The sequence below is a fragment of the Anomaloglossus baeobatrachus genome, chromosome 4 (assembly GCF_048569485.1).
Source record: "Anomaloglossus baeobatrachus isolate aAnoBae1 chromosome 4, aAnoBae1.hap1, whole genome shotgun sequence".
In the NCBI taxonomy this organism is placed as follows: Eukaryota; Metazoa; Chordata; class Amphibia; order Anura; family Aromobatidae; genus Anomaloglossus; species Anomaloglossus baeobatrachus.
Genome location: NC_134356.1, coordinates 701,008,881 through 701,034,923, shown reverse-complemented (window position 1 = coordinate 701,034,923; position 26,043 = coordinate 701,008,881). Strand labels below are relative to the sequence as shown.

Sequence of the window (26,043 nt, the reverse complement as noted above, 5' to 3'; positions counted from 1 at the left end):
GGCCCTAATTAATCAAGAACAGAGTTGTTCATGCCGGTCTGGAGGAGGCGTGCTGGATCACACACGCGTCATTCATTATCAGCGGGTCCCTTAGGCTAGTTTCACACTTGCGCTATTTTGACGCAAACAGAATCCGTCACTAATGTAGTACAGTTCATTTATTTACATTGGAAGCGCGTTACTATGGCGCGTGTGTGTGTCATGCAGTACCCGCTTGTGTCCACACGATGTCGCGCTTCCACTGTAAATAAATGAACTGTACTACATTAGTGATGGATTCAGTTTGCGTCAAAATAGCGCAAGTGTGAAAGAGCCCTTAATGAATGAAGCGCGAGGGAAAAGGAGTGTGCACCTCCGTGGCCCTTACCACAAATCTCACCCCAGACCGGAATGGAAGGAAGATTTCTGGCATTAGGCGCCTTCCATCGCCACATGATTTAGACATGCTGCAGTGTCTCGCCCTACCTCTGCCCCCGTTCTGACCCACATCTGCCCCCATTCTGACCCACATCTGCCCCAGTTACTCCCCACTTCTGCTCCACCATTATGCCCCACCTTGCCCCTGTTATGGCCCACTTCTGACTCACTTCTTCCTGTCCTTTTGACCCACATCTGCCCCAGTTACTCCCCACCTCTGCTCCACCATTATGCCCCACCCTGCCCCTGTTATGGCCCACTTCTGACTCACTCTTCCTGTCCTTCTGACCCACCTCTGCTCCTCCATTTTAACCCACCTCTGCACCACTCCTGACCCTGTTCTGGCCCACTTGTAACCCATCTCTTCCTGTCCTTCTGACCCACCTCTGCCCAGCTACTCCCCACCTCTGCTCCACCATTGTGGCCCATCTCTGCCTCTCCATTATGCCCCACCCCTGCCCCACCTCTTCCTATCCTTCTGACCCACCTCCTCTCTATCATTCTGCCCCATTACGCTCCACCCCTACTCTTGTTGTGACCCACCTGCCCCATCCTGTTCACGTTCTGTCTCACCCCTTTCTCCACATCATCTCTGCCCCACCACTGCCTCCTTCAATGGAGCTGGGCAAAACTGGCATGAAAACACCAAGTCACAATATTTCTGCTCAACTTAAAGTTGCATGAATTTTTACAGTTTTTCCATTTTTGAAAAAAGCTTTGTAATGGACTGGGGGTATTTCTGTGCATTTGCTGAGGTGGTCCGGCCTCTCTAGGGGGGTCTTCAAGGCTTCAGTAAGGATTTGCCGATTTCTTGCTTGTGTGATTATCTAATATATAAAGGTTTGTGTGTGTGTGTGTGTCTGTGTCTGTGTGTGTGTGTGTCTGTGTGTGTGTGTGTGTATGTATGTGTGTGTGTGTCTGTGTGTCTCTGTGTGTGTGTGTGTGTCTGTGTGTGTGTCTGTGTGTGTGTGTCTGTGTGTGTGTGTCTGTGTGTGTCTCTGTCTCTCTGTGTGTGTGTGTGTGTGTATGTATGTGTGTGTGTGTCTGTGTGTCTCTGTGTGTGTGTGTGTGTATGTGTGTGTGTCTGTGTGTGTGTGTCTGTGTGTGTGTGTCTGTGTGTGTCTCTGTCTCTCTGTGTGTGTGTGTGTATGTGTGTGTGTCTGTGTGTGTGTGTCTGTGTGTGTGTGTCTGTGTGTGTCTCTGTCTCTCTGTGTGTGTGTGTGTGTGTGTGTGTCTCTGTGTGTGTGTGTGTGTGTGTCTGGGATTGACATCTGCACCGTCGCATTTACAATCACAACATTTTGCACACTCACACTTCTGGACCCAGAGAGCGTCATAGGCTATGCTGTGAGGCGAGATTTTAACCCCGCGCGTTCCAATTTACCAATCAATTTTGCCCCTATCTACATAATGGGAAAAAGGTGAAACGAAAACTGTATCCGCACCGTCGCATTTACAATCACAAAATTTTGCACAGACACCTCATGTGACCCAGGGAACGTCGTAGACTATTTTGACAGGAAAATTTAACCCCACGCTTTACAGTTACTCTCCAAAAAACCTGCCTTCATTAAAGTAAATGGAGCCTGGAACTACAGGTTATTAGTAGGAGCTGTGATTGGTTGCTATAGGAACAAAAGACATTCATAGTATGAGAAGCTTATATGTGAGGTAATAAGATGTCGGTGGGGAGACTGGGAAAAAGACAGACAGATGGGGAAAGAGACAGACAGACGGGGAAAGAGACAGACGGGGAAAGAGACAGACCTGGAAATAGACAGACACATGCAGACAGGGACAGAGACAGGCAGACTGGGAAGGAGGAGACAGCCAGAGAGACAAACAAAGATAGATGGGGAAAGACACAGACCTTGATAGAGACAGACGGGGAAAGAGACAGAGAAATAGAGACAGACAAAGACAGGCAGACAGGGAAAGAGACAGACAGGAAAAGACAAAGACGGGGAGACAGAGACAGATGGGGAAAGAGACAAACAAGCAGACCTGGAAAGAGGCAGACCTGGAAACAGGCAGACCTGGAAAGAGGCAGACCTGGAAAGAGGCAGACCTGGAAAGAGGCAGACCTGGAAACAGGCAGACCTGGAAAGAGACAGACCTGGAAAGAGGCAGACCTGGAAACAGGCAGACCTGGAAACAGGCAGACCTGGAAACAGGCAGACCTGGAAAGAGGCAGACCTGGAAAGAGACAGACACAGACGGGGAAAGAGACAGACCTGAAAAGAGACAGACGGCGATAGAGACAGACAGAGCACATTACTTGGCCAATTTAGTTAAATGTGTGTGGAATATCTGTGGTGATGAAATATATGTTGTGAAATGCTTCTATTAAATTAGTTTTTGCCTTTTAATAATTACATTTCTATCTATTTGTTTTGTGGTGTTTGTGTGCAGAATACATTTGTGTTAATACATTCTATTCTGTTACCAGCAGTTATTAACCCTGGTGAAGCCGGGGCGTACAGCTAGTTCTCTATAAAATCACAATACAGGGAACCATAACTGCTGCGCTGTTCCCCGGGCGGACAATCGGGGGAAGCTTCACACCTGACGATTTGCTGATCTCTCCATTATTATTATTAGTGCAGGTAAAGTGTCACAACATGGAAGAGACTGAACTGCAATCAGGAGTCCAGTGCACGATGGCAAGGCCTCCGGGGCGGAGGGGACGCTGCCCATATGGGAAATCACAGACTGAGCTTTTCACGCTTCAGAAATATCTTCTATTTCAGAGCACAGATGTTGAGGATTTTTCTGGGGTCTTATCATTCCCAGAGGGGGGCTCTTCACATTACGGCCTGTGACTTCACTTTCCTCACGCTTCCTGCTGGCAGATTCCTGCACACATCTATTTCCCGGGAACGAGCCCCCTGAGGACGCGGTCACACAGCGGGGTCTGCGCCAGATACTCATACACATGGCTCTGGACACGTTTTCACGTTTAACATATTTATCATCAGTTGTTGAGTTACTCTAAATTGTTTTGTGAGAAATCAGACCTGGCGAAACGCAGCAAAAAGTGCACTGAAAAAAACTGCAACGCCTTCTCCATCTGAGGTCCACGCCAGAAGAGGGAAAGGAAAGTCACTAAAATGTGACGCTCCAACACACAGCATCTGTATGGGGGCAGAAATGTACTGATCCTGCACATAGGGGCAGTAGTATAGCAGTTATATTCCTGTACATAGGGGCAGTATTATAGTAATATTCCTGTACATAGGGGCAGTATTATAGTAGTTATATTCCTGTACATAGGGGGCAGTATTATAGTAATATTCCTGTACATAGGGGCAGTATTATAGTAATATTCCTGTACATAGGGGCAGTATTATAGTAGTTATATTCCTGTACATAGGAGCAGTATTATAGCAGTTATATTCTTGTACATAGGGGCAGTATTATAGTAGTTATATTCTTGTATATAGGGGCAGTATTATAGTAGTTATATTCTTGTATATAGGGGCAGTATTATAGTAGTTATATTCTTGTATATAGGAGCAGTATTATAGTAGTTATATTCTTGTATATAGGGGGCAGTATTATAGCTGTTATATTCTTGTACATAGGGGCAGTATTACAGTAGTTATATTCTTGTACATAGGGGCAGTATTATAGCTGTTATATTCTTGTACATAGGGGCAGTATTACAGTAGTTATATTCTTGTACATAGGGGCAGTATTATAGTAGTTATATTCTTGTATATAGGGGCAGTATTATAGTAGTTATATTCTTGTATATAGGAGCAGTATTATAGTAGTTATATTCTTGTATATAGGGGGCAGTATTATAGCTGTTATATTCTTGTACATAGGGGCAGTATTATAGTAATATTCCTGTACATAGGGGCAGTATTATAGCAGTTATATTCTTGTATATAGGGGCAGTATTATAGTAGTTATATTCTTGTATATAGGAGCAGTATTATAGTAGTTATATTCTTGTATATAGGGGGCAGTATTATAGCTGTTATATTCTTGTACATAGGGGCAGTATTATAGTACTTATTCTTGTATATAGGGGCAGTATTATAGTAGTTATATTCTTGTACATAGGAGCAGTATTATAGTAGATATATTCTTGTACATAGGAGGCAGTATTATAGTAGTTATATTCTTGTATATAGGGGCAGTATTATAGTAGTTATATTCTTGTATATAGGGGACAGTATTATAGTAGTTATATTCTTGGATATAGGGGCAGTATTATAGTAGTTATATTCTTGTATATAGGGGCAGTATTATAGTAGTTATATTCTTGTATATAGGGGCAGTATTATAGTAGTTATATTCTTGTATATAGGGGCAGTATTATAGTAGTTATATTCTTGTACATAGGGGCAGTATTATAGCAGTTGTATTCTTGTATATAGGGGGCAGTATTATAGTACTTATTCTTGTATATAGGGGCAGTATTATAGTAGTTATATTCTTGTACATAGGAGCAGTATTATAGTAGATATATTCTTGTACATAGGAGGCAGTATTATAGTAGATATATTCTTGTACATAGGAGGCAGTATTATAGTAGTTATATTCTTGTACATAGGGGCAGTATTATAGTAGTTATATTCTTGTATATAGGAGCAGTATTATAGTAGCTATATTCTTGTATATAGGGGCAGTATTATAGTAGTTATATTCTTGTATATAGGGGGCAGTATTATAGTAGTTATATTCTTGTACATAGGGGCAGTATTATAGTAGTTATATTCTTGTATATAGGAGCAGTATTATAGTAGCTATATTCTTGTACATAGGGGCAGTATTATAGTAGTTATATTCTTGTATATAGGAGCAGTATTATAGTAGTTATATTCTTGTACATAGGGGCAGTATTATAGTAGTTATATTCTTGTATATAGGAGCAGTATTATAGTAGCTATATTCTTGTATATAGGGGCAGTATTATAGTAGTTATATTCTTGTATATAGGGGCAGTATTATAGTAGTTATATTCTTGTACATAGGGGCAGTATTATAGTAGTTATATTCTTGTATATAGGGGCAGTATTATAGTAGTTATATTCTTGTATATAGGGGCAGTATTATAGTAGTTATATTCTTGTACATAGGGGACAGTATTATAGTAGTTATATTCTGGTATATAGGGGCAGTATTATAGTAGTTATATTCTTGTACATAGGGGCAGTATTATAGTAGTTATATTCTTGTATATAGGGGCAGTATTATAGTAGTTATATTCTGGTATGTAGGGGCAGAATTATAATAGTTATATTCTTGTACATGGGGCAGTATTATAGTAGTTATATTCTTGTATATAGGGGCAGTATTATAGTAGTTATATTCTTGTATATAGGGGCAGTATTATAATAGTTATATTCTTGTACATAGGGGCAGTATTATAGTAGTTATATTCTTGTATATAGGGGCATTATTATAGTAGTTATATTCTTGTACATAGGAGGCAGTATTACAGTAGTTATATTCTTGTACATAGGGGGCAGTATTATAGTAGTTATATTCTTGTACATAGGGGGCAGTATTATAGTAGTTATATTCTTGTACATAGGGGGTAGTATTATAGTAGTTATATTCTTGTATATAGGGGCAGTATTATAGTAGTTATATTCTTGTATATAGGGGCAGTATTATAGTAGTTATATTCTTGTACATAGGGGCAGTATTATAGTAGTTATATTCTTGTACATAGGGGCGTTATTATAGTAGTTATATTCTTGTATATAGGGGACAGTATTATAGTAGTTATATTCTTGTATATAGGGGCAGTATTATAGTAGTTATATTCTTGTATATAGGGGCAGTATTATAGTAGTTATATTCTTGTACATAGGGGCAGTATTATAGTAGTTATATTCTTGTATATAGGGGCATTATTATAGTAGTTATATTCTTGTACATAGGGGGCAGTATTATAGTAGTTATATTCTTGTACATAGGGGGTAGTATTATAGTAGTTATATTCTTGTATATAGGGGGCAGTATTATAGTAGTTATATTCTTGTACATAGGGGGCAGTATTATAGTAGTTATATTCTTGTACATAGGGGCAGTATTATAGTAGTTATATTCTTGTATATAGGGGCAGTATTATAGCAGTTATATTCTTGTATATAGGGGCAGTATTATAGTAGTTATATTCTTGTATATAGGGGCAGTATTATAGTAGTTATATTCTTGTACATAGGGGGCAGTATTATAGTAGTTATATTCTTGTATATAGGGGCAGTATTATAGTAGTTATATTCTTGTACATAGGGGCAGTATTATAGTAGTTATATTCTTGTACAGTATTATCTATCTATATTTGCCTTATTCCGTCTGTCTTGCTCCAAAATGACGTCATTACAGCGACAAAGGTCACCACACTGCGCGCTAAAGAGCCTGTGACCAACGGCTCTGCTAACTGAACAGCCCGAACTACGGGCCGACAGGATGACGCCCGACACTTTTCCCCGCACCCACACGGAGCCCCCCGGTGAGTGCTGCACCCCTGGGAGCCCACACCGGCAACCCAGCCGACACATACCCACCGCTCGCCTCCACCCCCCCGCACTCCGCCCTCCGCGTGTATACACTGAACACACACACACACACATAAATAGTCACCTGTCCCCAGCACTGACGTCCTCAGCGCAATGGCCCCGCTTGGCTCCACCCACCCCGCAATACGCACCCCGCACACATTACCTGGCTCGGCTCCCCCCGCAGTCCGCCCTCCGCATGTATACACTGAATACACACACACGAATAGTCACCTGTCCCCAGCAGCACAGAGTGTTTCAGCAGAGCGGTGTGCCGATCTTATAGGACGTCTCCTGCTAGGAATTACCTTTTTGTGTCGTAGACCCTTTACATTATTATATATTGAAATCTATAATTGCATACTTATTATGAGATACCTCTGAGCTGTACATTGCACCTTTCACCCCGTAGGGTTTTTTGCTCTCGTTTTTCCCTCTTCTCCATATCTTTGGTACTTTTCCGTCTTGGCCATGTGACCTCTTCTGTTTTTGTAAGCCGAGCTCTAGTTATGGACGTCATCTCTCATTTTACCACGTAATGTGCCGAAAACCAAGATGAAGATCCCAGTGAAGTGGATTGATAATAATATACAATGCCGCCATCCATTTTCAGGTTGGGTTTGTACGGCATTAATTCGGATAAAGATGGCCGGGATCGGGATTCTCCACTATGATTATTGACAAAACTAACGGAATTTTTATTTTCTTTTACTATTTGATTGGCTTAAAAAAATTCTGAACTTGTAAAAAAGTATTTTCCCTTTTGTTTTTTTTTGTTTTTAACCTTTTTACCAGTAAATTTTGTCCACAGCAGTAAACGTGTAGCCCCCGCCCAAGTGCCGCCAATCTGCGTCACCCCATAGGCTCATACACCGCAGAAACTCACCTTTGAATATGTATTTTGCCTGTGAACACCGATAATACAACCACTCCAGAAAACATCTTTCTTTAAGGGATAAGTTATGGTGGCTCTCGAAGAAGTCCCACAGAAGAATGTCTTTATAAAGCAAAGCTTCTTCAATCAACCTCATCATTTGCCGCTTCATTCCAGAGTTTGCCATCAAAAACACCGGCTTAAACCTGAACCCGCCAATGCTTCTCTCCTGGGCCCAAGTCTTCCGGAGGGAGTCTCTGCGCTCTCTGGCCTTGGCGTGGGATTTCACCGCCATCAGAATTAGGGGGTCCTGTGTGTGGCAGTACCCCAATAGTCCTATAAAGGCTCGACATCTATAGTTCTGAAGGCCCGGGTAGCTCTTGTTGTATACTTCTAGGTCTAAAAAGAAGCTAAAGTTTGTGTCATAGAGAGTAGCAGAACGACGGAGTGATGGAGGGGAGCTGAGGTTTGCTGGAAACGGATCTTGTACGTCTGGAATGTACCCCAACGGCTCCTCTTCCATTATAATCCACACCAGAAGAGACAGGGTGCAACAAAGCGCAAGCGAGAGGATGACAATAGCTGAACGTCTTCGTCTTAGCATGACCTGCAAAGATAAAGGCTGGAGTGATGATCTCATACAGAAATGCATGCTGTAGACCATATTTGTGCGTATATATATAATATATGCCATATAATAAACGAGTATCAGTAATAAACTAAGATAGAAGGAGTACTATTCCTACGAACTAAGTGACGTGCATGCCGAGGTCCACACAGTGCTGAGCTCTACTCCACACCTGTGTAATGCCAGAATATGGCAAGAACCATTACACTAAAGGCAGCTTTACACGCAATGATATCGCTAGCGTGCGTACCCGCCCCCGTCTTTGTACGTCACAGGCAAATCGCTGCCCGTGGCGCACAACATCGCTCAGACCCGTCACACTACTTACCTGCCTAGCGACATCGCTGTGACCAGTGAACCGCCTCCTTTCTAAGGGGGCAGTTCGTTCGGCATCACAGCGACATCACTAAGCGGGTGCCCAATCAAAGCAGAGGGGCGGAGATGAGCGGGACGCTTCCTCATTGCGGGTGGCCGCAGGTGAGGTGAGGTTTCTTATTCCTGGGGTGTAACACATAGCGATGTGTGCTGCCGCAGGAACAACGAACAACCTGCGTCCTGCAACAGCAACGATATTTGGGAATGGAGGAGCATGTCAACAAACAATGATAAGGTGAGTATTTTTGCTCATTAGCGGTCGCTCGTACGTTTCACACGCAACAACATCGCTGACGAGGCCGGATGTGCGTCACGAATTCCGTGACCCCCAATGACATCGCGTTAGTTATGAAAACTGCTAAAACCTTGAAGGTATCAAGTGCGGGTATGATTTACTGTGATGAAATTGTCTCAAAAAAGGAAGATCAAGAATGACCTCTGCTGCAGAGGATAAGTTCATCAGGGTTATCAGCCTCAGAAACCGCAAATTGACAACACATCAGATAACAGCCCTCACAAAACATCCACAAAGTAACAGATACATGCCAACATCAATTGTCTAGCAAGAAACAGGCCTTTTGTAATCCTTTAATCCACTACTGAGGATGGTGAACATGCAGAGCCAAACAACACAAGCACTGGACATTAGATAAAGCAAATCAGTACTCTTTGTCTGATGGGTCAAAATTTTCATTTTTTCCCCTAATCGCCATATCTTTGTGAGATGCAGAAAAGATGGTCAGATGGTTTCTACATGTCTGGTGCCCACCATGAAGCATGGAAGGGGAGGTGAAATGAGGTGGAGCGGTGAGGTGGGGAAGGGGCGATGATGGAAAGTTGTGATGGAGGGGGAGGGGTGCTTTGCTGGTGATCTTTGATTTTTTCTAAAATCCGGGCACAATTATACAGCATGGCCACCATAGCAATCTGCAGTGACTGCCATCCCATCTGGTTTGCACTTAGTGGGACTAACATTTGTTTTGTAAAAGAACAATGACTCAAATCATCATATATTAGGGATATGTGACCAAGAAGGAGACGGAGGAGTTTGGTGTTAGATGACAGACACCACAATGACCTGACCGCTACACAATTCAGAAGGTGTGGGATGAGTTTGATTGTAAAATGAAGGCAAAGCAACCAAAAAAGTGCCCTGTAACTCTGGGAACTCCTTCATGACTATTGGAAGCCATTCTAGGCAACGACCTGATGAAGCTACTTGAGAAAGTGCCAAGGAGGTGTATAACTCATCAAAGTAAATGGGCCTTTGATGGTGTGATATGGTGGGTTTGGTATCATATTGTCTATTGTTATGATTCAGTGACCGAGGAGGATCAGAAAAAAGGACAAAAAACTGGGAAATCCAGAGTCTAACCAGAGTGGTTGGAATCTTGGACTGCAGACCTCACACTGACACACAACTAGAAGTAGCCATGGGACGAGCCTACAATGACCTGGTCGCCTCGACACAGCCGGAGAACTAATTGTTCCTACAGAGAGAAATACAAGAAAAGCTAATCTGCCTCGGAGCAGTCCCCCAAAGATATAGATAGCGCCCCACATATAAAGATTACAGTGATGTCGGAAAACGCAATACACAGGAAGAAAACAGGTTCAGCAAAGATGAAGCCAAAACTATCTATATAGGAAAGGATAGAAAAGAGCACTTTCTCCAGTCGTGCAAAACCCTAGAAAATACCAACACGCCTGATATGGAAAACTACTGAGTCCACACGGATTCTGCCCCCACTATATCAGTACTCTGGTGTTACTGGGATCCAAGCAAAACACTAATATAGAGGAGCGACTGAAATCAGTACAAAGCGTAACAAAACAAAATATACTGCAGAAAATGAAGCAAGGTACACAGACATTCCAAGCAGGGAATGATCCAACTCCACACAAGAAAAATTAGAAAATAAGCCTTAGTACCTAAACAGAAAATAACAAGTAAGTGGAAGCAACTAGCAGGGTACAAGACCCGACTTATCTGTAATGAGTCCAGGCAGAAACGGAAGATTAGGCTGGCTTTAGGATGTCCTAGAACACAGGCAGAAACATTGAGCACCGGCCAGGAACAAGAGAACACTACACAGTTATATAGGCCAGTCAGAACAACCTGATTTCCAATCATCATCAGCTGTCTGACTTCCATTAAGCAAGCCAACTCCACTACCAGCATTGGGCACATGAGGGAGCCCCAAACTGAAACCTAGTCCAAATGTGTTCACAACAGTCTATATTCATATTTTTACTGATTTTAGGAGTGTTCCCTTGTTGGTCTGTATTATACTGTGCACAGTCTTAACCACTTTATCTCAGTTACCATCTGCAGCCTGGATGTGTCCATGCCTGTTGATGAAGTCTGAGGAATCTAGTAGATCCATACATGCCAATCATACATATTTCCACACATCCTGACCTGCAGCAAGACTAGGTCACCCTATTCAAGATAGAAATCCAATACCTCCATTCTGGACCAAATGGTAAGGGGTGAAATTATAGTGAAGAAGAAGCCTTCCTGGTGACTAATATAATTCAGCTAGGGAAGTGGGTGGGTGATTCCTAGTTCCAGAGAAGCTTCAAAAGGGGACCTGCAGACTGACAGGCAGCCGGGTAAAAATGATAAAATTGAGGTGTGCGTAGCCCCCACAAATATGGCAGGCATATTTCCGCCCTCAGAACAGCGGGACTCACGTAACATATTTTGCCTTAATTGTGGGACGTGCATATCAGCCAATAATTAATAACTAGCCGCTGGAAGACAATAGACACATCATGTTTTCTAGCTAATGATAGATAAAATCATAGTAGGAAACATGATGCTAATATCTTCCATGTGGGACGCTCAGAGGCGGAGATATGAGGAAAGCTGCCATTTCATAATTTTCTGGAACCTAAAAGCACATCCCATGTCTAGCCCTGTCATAGGTCACCAGGTGAGAGGTATGTAGGAGGTACATGGATTATTAAAAACCAAAGTAGACATTGTGGAGATGTTCTTCTCATGAGGTCATGTCTAGTAAATGTGTGGGGCATACCAAGGAAACCAGTGGCTCCACAGCGCCTCCCCTGTGCACCAGGCCTAGTTGCAAGGAAATGGGTAACTGATTCATATGTACAATATAATGAAAAAGAAAAACTGATCACCTGCCAGTATTGGAAAAAAGAGGAGAAAAAAGCTGCAAGGTATAAAGATTGCACCATCACCAAATACTGAATAAAGTTGTGAATTTTTTTTAGGTATAACAACATTCCATACAGTATTAAAAACAATTTAAAACACTAACAGATGAAGATACATATAAATAGATGATTATGTATACAATCTGTAATAGTGAAGGATCACTTAATTCTATATAACAATGGTCTTGGTCCTAATATACACCAAAGAAGGGTGAGGTTTAAATATATTCACGTACATGGATATATATGGAATGAAAAGATCACACAATATATCAATAAAGATTAAATACCATAATATATACAGTCCTAAAGTATCCAAATAATCAATCCAAATGGACCACAGACCCCACGTGTATCTCTACCTTTGTAGCTTCATCAGGGTTATTAGTGTCGGATATAGCTTTGCTCCTTGGTTCCTGTGGTTATTCTGTCCTATACAAGTTGCGGCTTGACTTGGTGTGTGAGTCCTCCAGTTGGTGCGTTTATCCCCTACCCCTTTTGCTTTACTCCCCTGTTCACTTACTGTCCCCCCTCCGTGTTAAAGTGCAGTGTATGCAAGTTTTCATTTACCCTTGTCTGTGCCCAGTTGTGGGGTTTTGGTTATTGGGTCTCCGGCCCACTCCCGGGGTGGGGGAGAGTAGTATTAGGGCTCGGACAGGAGACAGGGTCAAGCTGGGGGCTCAAACCTTGCTACCATCAAGTCTACTTTCAAGATAAGGGACAATGCAGGGCGCCAGTCTTAGGGTCAACCCAGGAACCCATTTTCCATCTGTACACCCCACGTGACACACTCATCATTGGGCAATACATACAGGCAGGAGGATGAAAGGAGCAGAGGACAGATACAAGCCATAGATAAAATGAACAGAGATACAAGTGACAGATGAATAGGAAAAGCATGCAAATATTATAGGCAAGTCAGGATTACAAGTAATGTATAAGGAGGGCAGGGATATGAGACGGACAGCGACATGGAAAGGACAAAAGCACCGAAAAAATCCAGGCAGGAAAGGGAGACAGAGGATGGACTGGAATAGACAGGACTCAGCTACAGAAAGTGCAGACATAAAACCTCTGAACTGCATCATCCTTAACGTCGCAGCTACATAGTAACAATGCACATTATGGAATACCCCGTAGTAACAAAGTAACACTCACCTGATAGGACAGTCCAATCAGTTCAATAACTGGTAAATCCAAGGCCTCCTTGGGAAATCTGTACCTGGGTCTTCTAGATTTCATGTTTGCTATCTAACAACGGTGGCCTTTGTGATAGAACTGTTTGTGACCCCCTCAGGCACCAGGGCCCGGGTGTGACTGCTTCCTCGATCGCTCCGCGTCCGATTAATTATCAGTCCTGCATATTGATTTCTATCCTATGGCTACAGATATCCCAGCTATCACTTACATGTGCACACCCTTGAACTCCCCACATGAATGCAGGCGTCCATCAGGACTCTGCTGTCCATCTCTGTTCCTGGCAGGAGAAGTCATGTAGGTGACAACATATCATTAGTGGCGATGATGACAATCCTCCGAACAAGACTTAAAACCACATAAACCTGAATTATCGGACTTTTTTTTTTACGTGAAGTTTATAACGTGGTGATAATAGACAACGTAATTAAAGTGCAAGACGCTTACAGTTCACAGGGCGTGTGACGGTGACACAGGATGAGACCGTCTGCCGGATGACACAGGCAAGGAACAACTCCAGACCTGCCTTCTGCAAACTGGTGTGCGCTCACTGTTCAGCTGATTGACACCTAAGGCTCCTGAAGAAGCGGTATATCATGTTATATGCGGAACCTTCCACCAAACCCTCTTATAACATGGCCATGAAGGATAGATGCACCAAAAAATGTTCCCTCTACCCCCAAACCTGGGCGCTTGTTCAGCTGCCAGCAGTCTCTACCGACTGTTAACAATATGTATATCAGCCCTCATTTGGTTGACAGCTATCCCTCCACCAGACACCGTAACATGTTCAGATCACGGCTATCCCTCCACCAGACACCGTAACATATTCAGATCACGGCTATCCCTCCACCAGACACCGTAACATATTCAGATCACGGCTATCCCTCCACCAGACACAGGACCATGCTCAGATCACAGCTATCCCTCCACCAGACACAGGAACATGTTCAGATCATGGCTATCCCTCCACCAGACACAGTAACATATTCAGATCACGACTATCCCTCCACCAGACACAGTAACATGTTCAGATCACAGCTATCCCTCCACCAGACACAGTAACATGTTCAGATCACAGCTATCCCTCCACCAGACACCGTAACATATTCAGATCACGGCTATCCCTCCACCAGACACAGGACCATGCTCAGATCACAGCTATCCCTCCACCAGACACAGGAACATGTTCAGATCATGGCTATCCCTCCACCAGACACAGTAACATATTCAGATCACGACTATCCCTCCACCAGACACAGTAACATGTTCAGATCACAGCTATCCCTCCACCAGACACAGTAACATGTTCAGATCACAGCTATCCCTCCACCAGACACCGTAACATATTCAGATCACGGCTATCCCTCCACCAGACACAGGAATGGGCTCAGATCACAGCTATCCCTCCACCAGACACAGGAATGGGCTCAGATCACGGCTATCCCTCCACCAGACACAGTAACATGTTCAGATCATGGCTATCCCTCCACCAGACACAGGAATGGGCTCAGATCACGGCTATCCCTCCACCAGACACAGTAACATATTCAGATCACTGCTATCCCTCCACCAGACACAGTAACATGTTCAGATCACAGCTATCCCTCCACCACACACCGTAACATATTCAGATCATGGCTATCCCTCCACCAGACACAGGAACATGTTCAGATCATGGCTATCCCTCCACCAGACACAGGAATGGGCTCAGATCACGGCTATCCCTCCACCAGACACAGGAGCGTGCTCAGATCACAGCTGTCCCTCCACCAGACACAGGAACATGCTCAGATCATGGCTATCCCTCCACCAGACACAGGAACATGCTCAGATCACAGCTATCTCTCCACCAGACACAGGAATGGGCTCAGATCACGGCTATCCCTCCACCAGACACAGTAATATGTTCAGATCATGGCTATCCCTCCACCAGACACAGGAACATGTTCAGATCACGGCTATCCCTCCACCAGACACAGTAACATGTTCAGATCACGGCTATCCCTCCACCAGACACAGTAACATATTCAGATCATGGCTATCCCTCCACCAGACACAGTAACATGTTCAGATCACAGCTATCCCTCCACCAGACACCGTAACATATTCAGATCACGGCTATCCCTCCACCAGACACAGGAGCGTGCTCAGATCACAGCTGTCCCTCCACCAGACACAGGAACATGCTCAGATCATGGCTATCCCTCCACCAGACACAGGAACATGCTCAGATCACAGCTATCCCTCCACCAGACACCGTAACATATTCAGATCATGGCTATCCCTCCACCAGACACAGTAACATGTTCAGATCACAGCTATCCCTCCACCAGACACCGTAACATATTCAGATCACGGCTATCCCTCCACCAGACACAGGAGCGTGCTCAGATCACAGCTGTCCCTCCACCAGACACAGGAACATGCTCAGATCACGGCTATCCCTCCACCAGACACAGGAACATGCTCAGATCACAGCTATCCCTCCACCAGACACAGGAATGGGCTCAGATCACGGCTATCCCTCCACCAGACACAGTAATATGTTCAGATCATGGCTATCCCTCCACCAGACACAGGAACATGTTCAGATCACGGCTATCCCTCCACCAGACACAGTAACGTTCAGATCACAGCTATCCCTCCACCAGACACCGTAACATATTCAGATCACGGCTATCCCTCCACCAGACACAGTAACATGTTCAGATCACGGCTATCCCTCCACCAGACACAGTAACATGTTCAGATCACGGCGCTCCCTCCACCAGACACAGTAACATGTTCAGATCACAGCTATCCCTCCACCAGACACCGTAACATATTCAGATCACGGCTATCCCTCCACCAGACACAGTAACATGTTCAGATCACTGCTATCCCTCCACCAGACACCGTAACATATTCAGATCACGGCTATCCCTCCACCAGACACAGTAACATGTTCAGATCACAGCTATCCCTCCACCAGACACAGGAATGGGATCAGATCACGGCTATCCCTCCACCAGACACAGTAATATGTTCAGATCATGGCTATCCCTCCACCAGACACAGGAACATGTTCAGATCACGGCTATCCCTCCACCAGACACAGTAATATGTTCAGATCACAGCTATCCCTCCACCAGACACAGTAACATGTTCAGATCACAGCTATCCCTCCACCAGACACAGTAACATGTTCAGATCACAGCTATCCCTCCACCAGACACAGGAACATGTTCAGATCACGGCTATCCCTCCACCAGACACAGGAACATGTTCAGATCACAGCTATCCCTCCACCAGACACAGTAATATGTTCAGATCACGGCTATCCCTCCACCAGACACAGTAACATGTTCAGATCACAGCTATCCCTCCACCAGACACAGTAATATGTTCAGATCACAACTATCCCTCCACCAGACACAGTAACATGTTCAGATCACGGCTATCCCTCCACCAGACACAGGAACGTGCTCAGATCACAGCTATCCCTCCACCAGACACAGGAACGTGCTCAGATCATGGCTATCCCTCCACCAGACACAGGAACATGTTCAGATCATGGCTATCCCTCCACCAGACACAGGAATGGGCTCAGATCATGGCTATCCCTCCACCAGACACAGGAACGTGCTCAGGTCACGGCTATCCCTCCACCAGACACAGGACCATGCTCAGATCACGACTATCCCTCCACCAGACACAGGAACGTGCTCAGATCACGGCTATCCCTTCACCAGACACAGGAACGTGCTCAGATCATGGCTATCCCTCCGCCAGACACAGGAATGTGCTCAGATATTGGCTATCCCTTCACCAGACACAGGAACGTGCTCAGGTCATGGCTATCCCTCCACCAGACACAGGACCATGCTCAGATCACGACTATCCCTCCACCAGACACAGGAACGTGCTCAGATCACGGCTATCCCTCCACCAGACACAGGAACGTGCTCAGGTCACGGCTATCCCTCCACCAGACAGTGTCGGTTTAGTGTGAGCACGCTATCAGGAGAAGATGGAGAACAAAGTTTCTCCACCTTCTCCTTTCTGAGTTTGTGGGAATCGGTCGTCACTCCGATGTGCAGAGTGCAGGCCGATAATTTCCAGGCACCTATAGTCTTGACTGGGTGTGACGTCGGGTCTGAGCGCCATATCACAGCCTGTAGTGCTTTATGTCTGTACATGGGGACAAAAATGCTGATCACTACAGGCCGTCAGATCAACACTGGTCCGAGTTATACGGTGGAGCGAGCGAATCCTAGGGGTCACACCGGCCATGGCCTGAGCGCTCGTGCTGCGCGATGATGATAGAACATTACTACCTGTTTTATAGCCTTGTTTGTTACATAAAGAACATGAATAGCAAGTGCTATTTATAAAGCGGAATCCGTGAATTCACCATCTCCTCCTCTGTTTAATGGACGGAGCCGCCTGTGACACATTATCTCCTATGTTCTGCCTGTAGAGCGATAATTACAGGCGGAGTGATCTGGGTGTGCACTACACGACCGTAAATCCCGTAATGTGGAGCAAGTCATCAACAGTTTACCGAGCCCGGCCGAGGGACAACAAGGGCTAAGAAGGGAAAACATGCAGAAATATGGGAAGCACCCGAGCATGGTAGTGCCCGCTCATCACTAGTTACCAGTACTGTGCACCCGAGCATGGTAGTGCCCGCTCATCACTAGTTACCAGTACAGAGCACCCGAGCATGGTAGTGCCCGCTCATCACTAGTTACCAGTACTGAGCACCCGAGCATGGTAGTGCCCGCTCATCACTAGTTACCAGTACTGAGCACCCGAGCATGGTAGTGCCCGCTCATCACTAGTTACCAGTACTGAGCACCCGAGCATGGTAGTGCCCGCTCATCACTAGTTACCAGTACTGAGCACCTGAGCATGGTAGTGCCCGCTCATCACTAGTTACCAGTACTGAGCACCCGAGCATGGTAGTGCCCACTCATCACTAGTTACCAGTACAGAGCACCCGAGCATGGTAGTGCCCGCTCATCACTAGTTACCAGTACTGAGCACCCGAGCATGGTAGTGCCCACTCATCACTAGTTACCAGTACTGAGCACCTGAGCATGGTAGTGCCCGCTCATCACTAGTTACCAGTACTGAGCACTTGAGCATGGTAGTGCCCGCTCATCACTAGTTACCAGTACTGAGCACCCGAGCATGGTAGTGCCCGCTCATCACTAGTTACCAGTACTGAGCACCTGAGCATGGTAGTGCTCGCTCATCACTAGTTACCAGTACTGAGCACCCGAGCATGGTAGTGTCCACTCATCACTAGTTACCAGTACGGAGCACATGAGCATGGTAGTGCCCGCTCATCACTAGTTACCAGTACTGAGCACCCGAGCATGGTAGTGCCCACTCATCACTAGTTACCAGTACTGAGCACCTGAGCATGGTAGTGCCCGCTCATCACTATTTACCAGTACTGAGCACCCGAACATGGTAGTGCCCGCTCATCACTAGTTACCAGTACAGGGCACCCGAGCAAGGTAGTGCCCGCTCATCACTAGTTACCAGTACTGAGCACCTGAGCATGGTAGTGCCCGCTCATCACTAGTTACCAGTACTGAGCACCCGAGCATGGTAGTGCCCGCTCATCACTAGTTACCAGTACTGAGCACCTGAGCATGGTAGTGCCCGCTCATCAGTAGTTACCAGTACAGAGCATCTGAGCATGGTAGTGCTCGCTCATCACTAGTTACCAGTACTGAGTACCTGAGCATGGTAGTGCCCGCTCATCACTAGTTACCAGTACTGAGCACCCGAGCATGGTAGTGCCCGCTCATCACTAGTTACCAGTACTGAGCACCCGAGCATGGTAGTGCCCGCTCATCACTAGTTACCAGTACTGAGCACCCGAGCATGGTAGTGCCCGCTCATCACTAGTTACCAGTACTGAACACCCGAGCATGGTAGTGCCCGCTCATCACTAGTTACCAGTACTGAACCCCCGAGCATGGTAGTGCCCGCTCATCACTAGTTACCAGTGCAGAGCACCCGAGCATGGTAGTGCCCGCTCATCACTAGTTACCAGTACTGAGCACCCGAGCATGGTAGTGCCCGCTCATCACTAGTTACCAGTACTGAGCACCTGAGCATGGTAGTGCCCGCTCATCACTAGTTACCAGTACTGAGCACCCGAACATGGTAGTGCCCGCTCATCACTAGTTACCAGTACAGGGCACCCGAGCATGGTAGTGCCCGCTCATCACTAGTTACCAGTACAGGGCACCCGAGCATGGTAGTGCCCGCTCATCACTAGTTACCAGTACAGAGCACCCGAGCATGGTAGTGCCCGCTCATCACTAGTTACCAGTACTGAACACCCGAGCATGGTAGTGCCCGCTCATCACTAGTTACCAGTACTGAGCACCCGAGCATGGTAGTGCCCGCTCATCACTAGTTACCAGTACAGAGCACCCGAGCATGGTAGTGCCCGCTCATCACTAGTTACCAGTACTGAGCACCCGAGCATGGTAGTGCCTGCTCATCACTAGTTACCAGTATGGACATTGGGTACATAAACCGTTTTTCGGAGGATTCTTCGGTCTGTGCAGCAATGGTGTGTGGCGCTGCGGAGGCTCCGGACAATGGTCGCATGGTTGTGAAAGAAAATCATGGGTGAATTGCCAGTTGCACTGGGCGGACATTTGGCCACATGTAGCCGGCTGCACCGTCTGGCCCTATTCTAGTGTGTATGGGGGCCTAGAAAAGATTCAAACAATATGGTTCCCGAGCCCAGGTACAGATCCACCTCTGCAGACTCCGTCTCATTCTTTACAGGGTTATCCCCATTTTCGATTATGGATATTGTCAGACAAGATGTTTGCATCTTACTGTTTATTGTAATTTGCAGCCATTCATGAGATAGTACTTTTTTGTTTACAGCTTGTTGTCAAGGAAACCGACCACCGCTGTTGTCTGGATTGTAAGCTCAGTGCTGAACAAGGTCAGGATCAGTAGGTAACAGCGCGTTCAATAAACGAGAACCAGCGGTGGTCGGTCTCCAAGGCGATGACTGTAAACAAAAGCCTTAATAGCTCAAGAACGGCTGCCAGTTTTACTAAGCAGTAAAGTGCAAACTTACATTGTATGACAATCGCTCTCCGACAATGGCCATTCATGAAGCTGGGAATGAAGCCATTATTTCCAGAGGACATCATTTAGATAGAAAAGTGTTTCTCACCACTGAGCGGCTGTTACACTTGTATCCAGTTCACACAATGATCCGTGACGGAAACTGAAAAGACAGAAACATTTTACCTGATTAGATACATTGTAACAATCCCAGGAAGGAGCTGATAAATGTGGCTTCAGATTGTGTGAGCGAGGCCCGGAGGGTCAAAAGTTTGGACACACCTCCTCATTCAAAGAGTTTTCTTTATTTTCAGGACTCTAAAAATTGTAGATTCACATTGAAGGCATCAAAACTATGAAGTAACACATGTGGAATGAAATAACTAACAAAAAAGTGTGACAACTGACAATATGTCTTATATTCTAGGGTCTTCACAGTCGCCGCCTTTTGCTTTGATTACTGCTTTGCACACTCTTGGCATTCTCTCGATGAGCTTCAAGAGGTAGTCACCGGAAATGGCTTTCCAACAGTCTTGAAGGAGTTCCCAGAGATGCTTAGCACTTGTTGGCCCTTTTGCCTTCACTCTGCGGTCCAGCTCACCCCAAACCATCTTGATTGGGTTCAGGTCTGGTGACTGTGGAAGCCAGGTCATCTGGCGTAGCACCCATCACTCTCCTTCTTAGTCACATAGCCCTTACACAGCCTGAAGGTGTGTTTGGGGTCAATGTCCTGTTGAAAAATAAATGATGGTCCAACTAAACGCAAACCGGATTGAATAGCACGCCGCTGCAAGATGCTGTGGTAGCCATGCTGGTTCTGTATGCTTTCTATTCTGAATAAATCCCTGTGTCACCAGCAAAGCCCCCCCACACCATCACACCTCCTCCACCATGCTTCACGGTGTGAACCAGGCATGTAGAGTCCATCCGTTACCTTTTCTACAAAGACACGGTGGTTGGATCCAAAGATCTCAGATTTGGAATCCTCAGAGCAAAGCACAGATTCCACTGGTCTAATGTCCATTCCTCGTGTTCTCTTCTGCTTGTTGCCGGTCCTTAGCAGGGGTTTCCTAGCAGCTATTTTACCATGAAGGCTGCTGCACAAAGTCTCCTCTTAACAGTTGTTCTAGAGATGAGAAGGTGTGTCCAAACTTTTGGTCTGTACTGTATATGCATAATTATATACACACATGCAATCCTGCATAACAAAGAATTGTATGATAAAGATATTCATAATAAATAATCAAGATTATTCCCAGGATTTAATTAGCAAGTATAGATATAAATAATCCTAACCGTGGACCCAAAAACATAGATTAATGGTTATTACACAGCCATGGACAGTAATGTCCCCCAAATCCATCCCTGCTAGGTGGGTCAGGAATAGTTAGAAGCCTCATAACCTGCTAGCTACTATGAACGGGTCTATAAAAAAGGCCCATGCACAAAAAATAGTAGTAGACCACTGAAGGGTGACCCTCCCATGGAAATGACATGTGTGACAGATAATATAAGGGGTTAACCCTGTGCTACAAATAGTTACCAGCCGGGCCCGGTATCTGAAGGAATAGTCAGGCAAGTATGTGAGCAGGGAAACGCATGAAGAGGGTAGGGACCCAAAATAGCAGCGGTGCTAAAGGCGAAGCAAAACAGGACCCGCCCTATTCAAGCAACTGTTTTGCTTCTCATTTAGCACCACTGCTATTTTGGGTTGTGAGGCTTCTAACTATTCCTGACCCACCTTGCAGGGATGGATTTGGGGGACATTAGTGTCCATGGCTGTGTAATAACCATTAATCTATGGTTTTGGGTCCGCGGTTAGGATTATTTATATCCATACTTGCTAATTAAATCCTGGGAATAATCTTGATTATTTATTATGAATATCTTTATCATACAATTCCTTGTTATGCAGGATCGCATGTGTGTATATGTGCATATATTTATGCGTATATGTATATTATATAATAATAAATATTATATATAAATATATATATTATATATAAAAATTATATAAATATATATATTTTTTTATTTATTGGTATTAGGTCAGTGACTTATAGATAAGATATATATTATATTTCATTCCTTGATTGTGATCTATTGTCTCTGCTATTTTACATCCATACTTACATTGGTATAAACCATTGCCTTGCCTATAGACACACTGTATATTACCCCTATTAACCATTTTTTGGCTGTGGTAACACAATCCATTATCCTCACTAATTTTGCACACTCCCCTTCTTGAAATATATCATTATTGGTGTTATTATTGGTGTTATTATTGGTGTTATGCGTATATTTTCATCTGTGGGGGTCCTGGGCATGGTTCATGTATGGTTTTAATTGTTTTTATATTTGTGTTTCTATGGATTCAATAAATGTAATTTTTTCCCATTGGACGTGCGCTTCTATTATGTGCGACTCTTCTTATTGTGCTTTTTCACACATTTGGTTATATGAGGCTGTGCACCCGTCCCCCTTTATGCATCATTTGGGGTCTAGTAATGTGACTGCCTATGGCCTCTGCACAGTGCGGGGCGTCGGATGACGAGCGGTGCCTCCACAATGGATCTGACCCCTGTTCACACCAGAATTTGGAAATTCCGTTTGTCAGTTCTTTTTAAAGATTAATGTAATTCTTGTACAAAAAGTATCACTTGCAAAACCCCAGTGACCATTATGGGGTCTGTCCGAGCTCTTTCATGTGTTTTACAATCTGTCCAATATATCGCTCTAAAGCCCGCTACACACGCTTCAATATATCTCACAATCCGTCGTTGGGGTCCAGTTGTAAGTGACGCACATCCGGCATCGTGTGTGAGGTATCTGCGTGTGACAGCTACATGCGATCAGGATTGAACGCAAAACCGTTGATCGCAAACACATCGTATCATTCTCTAGAATTGAGCGTTTTGTTGCAAGAACCTAGTCAATTGTAACGTGTGACATCCCTCATACGATTGTGATGTCTGAGGCTATGTGCGCAGGTGTGCGCTCTGCACCGCAGCGTAAAAAAGGTCCGCTTCAGAGCGCAGCAGAAAAGCTGAAGCGCCTCACAATGTCTGTCATGCACTAATCTCTGTCAGTCCGTCACTATCTCTGTCCCTCACTCTCTGTCCATGTCAGTCTATCCCCCTCTCTCATATACTCACCGATCCCCGATCCCCGGCGCTGCACGGCGTTCACACTGCTCCGGCGGCTTTTACTGTTTTGAAATAGCCGGCCGCCCATTAAACAATTTCGTATTCCCTGCTTTCCCCGCCCACCGGCGCCTATGATTGGTTACAGTGAGACACGCCCCCACTCTGAGTGACAGGTGTCACACTGCACCCAATCACAGCAGCCGGTGGGCGTGTCTATACTGTGTAGTGAAATAAATAATTAAATAATTAAAAAAAACGGCGTGCGGTTCCCCCCATTTTTAAAACCAGCCAGATAAAGCCATACGGCTGAAGGCTGGTATTCTCAGGATGGGGAGCTCCACGTTATGGGGAGCCCCCCACCCTAACAATATCAGCCAACAGCCGCCCAGAATTGCCGCATACATTATATGCGACAGTTCTGGGACTGTACCCGGCTCTTCCCGATTTACCCTGGTGCGTTGGCAAATCGGGGTAATAAGGAGTTATTGGCAGCCCATAGCTGCCAATAAGTCCTAGATTAATCATGTCAGGCGTCTATGAGACACCCTCCATGATTAATCTGTAAGTTACAGTAAATAAACACACACACCCGAAAAAATCCTTTATTAGAAATAAAAACACACACATATACCCTGGTTCACCACTTTAATCAGCCCCAAAAAGCCCTCCTTGTCCGGCGTAATCCAGGATGCTCCAGCGTCGCTTCCACCGCAGCTGCATGGAGGTGACCGGAGCCGCAGCAGACACAGCCGCTCCGGTCACCTCCACACAGCAACTGAAGACAGCCGTGCGATCAGCTGCTGTCACTGAGGTTACCCACGGCCACCGGTGGATGCAGCGGTAGCCGCGGGTAACCTCAGTGACAGCAGCTGATCGCGCGGCTGTCTTCAGTTGCTGTGTGGAGGTGACCGGAGCGGCTGTGTCTGCTGCGGCTCCGGTCACCTCCATGCAGCTGCGGTGGATGCGACGCTGGATCATCCTGGATTACGCCGGACAAGGAGGGCTTTTTGGGGCTGATTAAAGTGGTGAACCAGGGTATATGTGTGTGTTTTTATTTCTAATAAAGGATTTTTTCATGTGTGTGTGTTTATTTACTGTAATTTACAGATTAATCATGGAGGGTGTCTCATAGACGCCTGACATGATTAATCTAGGACTTATTGGCAGCTATGGGCTGCCAATAACTCCTTATTACCCCGATTTGCCAACGCACCAGGGCAAATCGGGAAGAGCCGGGTACAGTCCCAGAACTGTCGCATCTAATGTATGCGGCAATTCTGGGCGGCTGTTGGCTGATATTGTTAGGCTGGGGGGCTCCCCATAACGTGGAGCTCCCCATCCTGAGAATACCAGCCTTCAGCCGTATGGCTTTATCTTGCTGGTTTTAAAAATGGGGGGAACCGCACGCCGTTTTTTTTAATTATTTAATTATTTATTTCACTACACAGTATAGACACGCCCACCGGCTGCTGTGATTGGGTGCAGTGTGACACCTGTCACTCAGAGTGGGGGCGTGTCTCACTGTAACCAATCATAGGCGCTGGTGGGCGGGGAAAGCAGGGAATACGAAATTGTTTAATGGGCGGCCGGCTTTTTCAAAACAGTAAAAGCCGCCGGAGCAGTGTGAACGCCGTGCAGCGCCGGGGATCGGGGATCAGTGAGTATATGAGAGAGGGCTGGTCACTTCAGTCACTCAGGAGATTAGCGGTCACCGGTGAGTCTTCACTGGTGACCGCTAATCAGGACGCGACACAGACAGAGCCGCAGCATCACAATGAAGTCGGGTGAAGTTCACCTGAGTTCATTCTGACAGTGCGGCTCTGTCTGTGTCTGCTGTCAGCGGCCATTCATCTCTGCTACATGGCTGTCTGTGTCTGCTGTCAGCGGCCATTCAGCTCTGCTACATGGCTGTCTGTGTCTGCTGTCATCTGCCATTCAGCTCTGCTACATGGCTGTCTGTGTCTGCTGTCAGCGGCCATTCAGCTCTGCTACATGGCTGTCTGTGTCTGCTGTCATCTGCCATTCATCTCTGCTACATGGCTGTCTGTGTCTGCTGTTAGCGGCCATTCAGCTCTGCTACATGGCTGTCTGTGTCTGCTGTTAGCGGCCATGTAGCAGAGCTGAATGGCAGATGACATAGTAAAAACGCATCCCTACACATTACACACGCTTGGCAAGTCAATAAATAAAAAAAAAAAAAAAGGTGCCCAATGCATACGTCACAGAACACATGATCTAAAGGATTGCACACAAAATTGACCAATTTAACATAGACTACTAACGCTTGTGTGACAGCAAATGAACGACCTACGTGAAATCTCATAGATCCCGTATGCAACCCGGGCGTGTCACATCGCAAATGCGATTGTACAACTAATTGCAACGTGTAAAGTGGGCTTTAGTCTTCTGTAATCAGGCCCAAAATTCTATTGTTGCCTGTAAGTCCATGAGAAAGACTGAAATTCCCTGCATAACGGTCAGCTCCATATTCACCTGCCGAGGAGCAGTCCATGCCAGTCCTGAATAAACATTCATTTTATACTTATAAACCTTGAAACTGCAACATCAAGAAGGAAAAGTTCTGGAAATCATAAGATC

At 45.4% G+C, this 26,043-nt stretch overlaps 1 protein-coding gene across 2 annotated transcripts in view; it reads right to left on the bottom strand.

Annotated features, from left to right (window-relative positions):
* LOC142302193 (UDP-GlcNAc:betaGal beta-1,3-N-acetylglucosaminyltransferase 7-like) overlaps positions 1 to 21,891 on the bottom strand; it is a 28,594-nt gene extending 6,703 nt beyond the window's left edge. The window contains exons 1-3 of one of the 2 annotated variants that reach the window (XM_075343282.1): positions 21,840 to 21,891; positions 20,406 to 20,459; positions 7,825 to 8,419 (exon numbers count right to left, since the gene is read on the bottom strand). In XM_075343282.1, coding sequence (XP_075199397.1) covers positions 7,825 to 8,416 — 592 coding nt within the window. In that variant the 5' untranslated portion in view covers positions 8,417 to 8,419; positions 20,406 to 20,459; positions 21,840 to 21,891. Of the gene's footprint in view, positions 1 to 7,824; positions 8,420 to 13,159; positions 13,473 to 20,405; positions 20,460 to 21,839 lie in introns of those variants that run through there. The other variant, XM_075343281.1, reaches the window with a different exon arrangement.
* Positions 21,892 to 26,043: the final 4,152 nt, after the last annotated feature.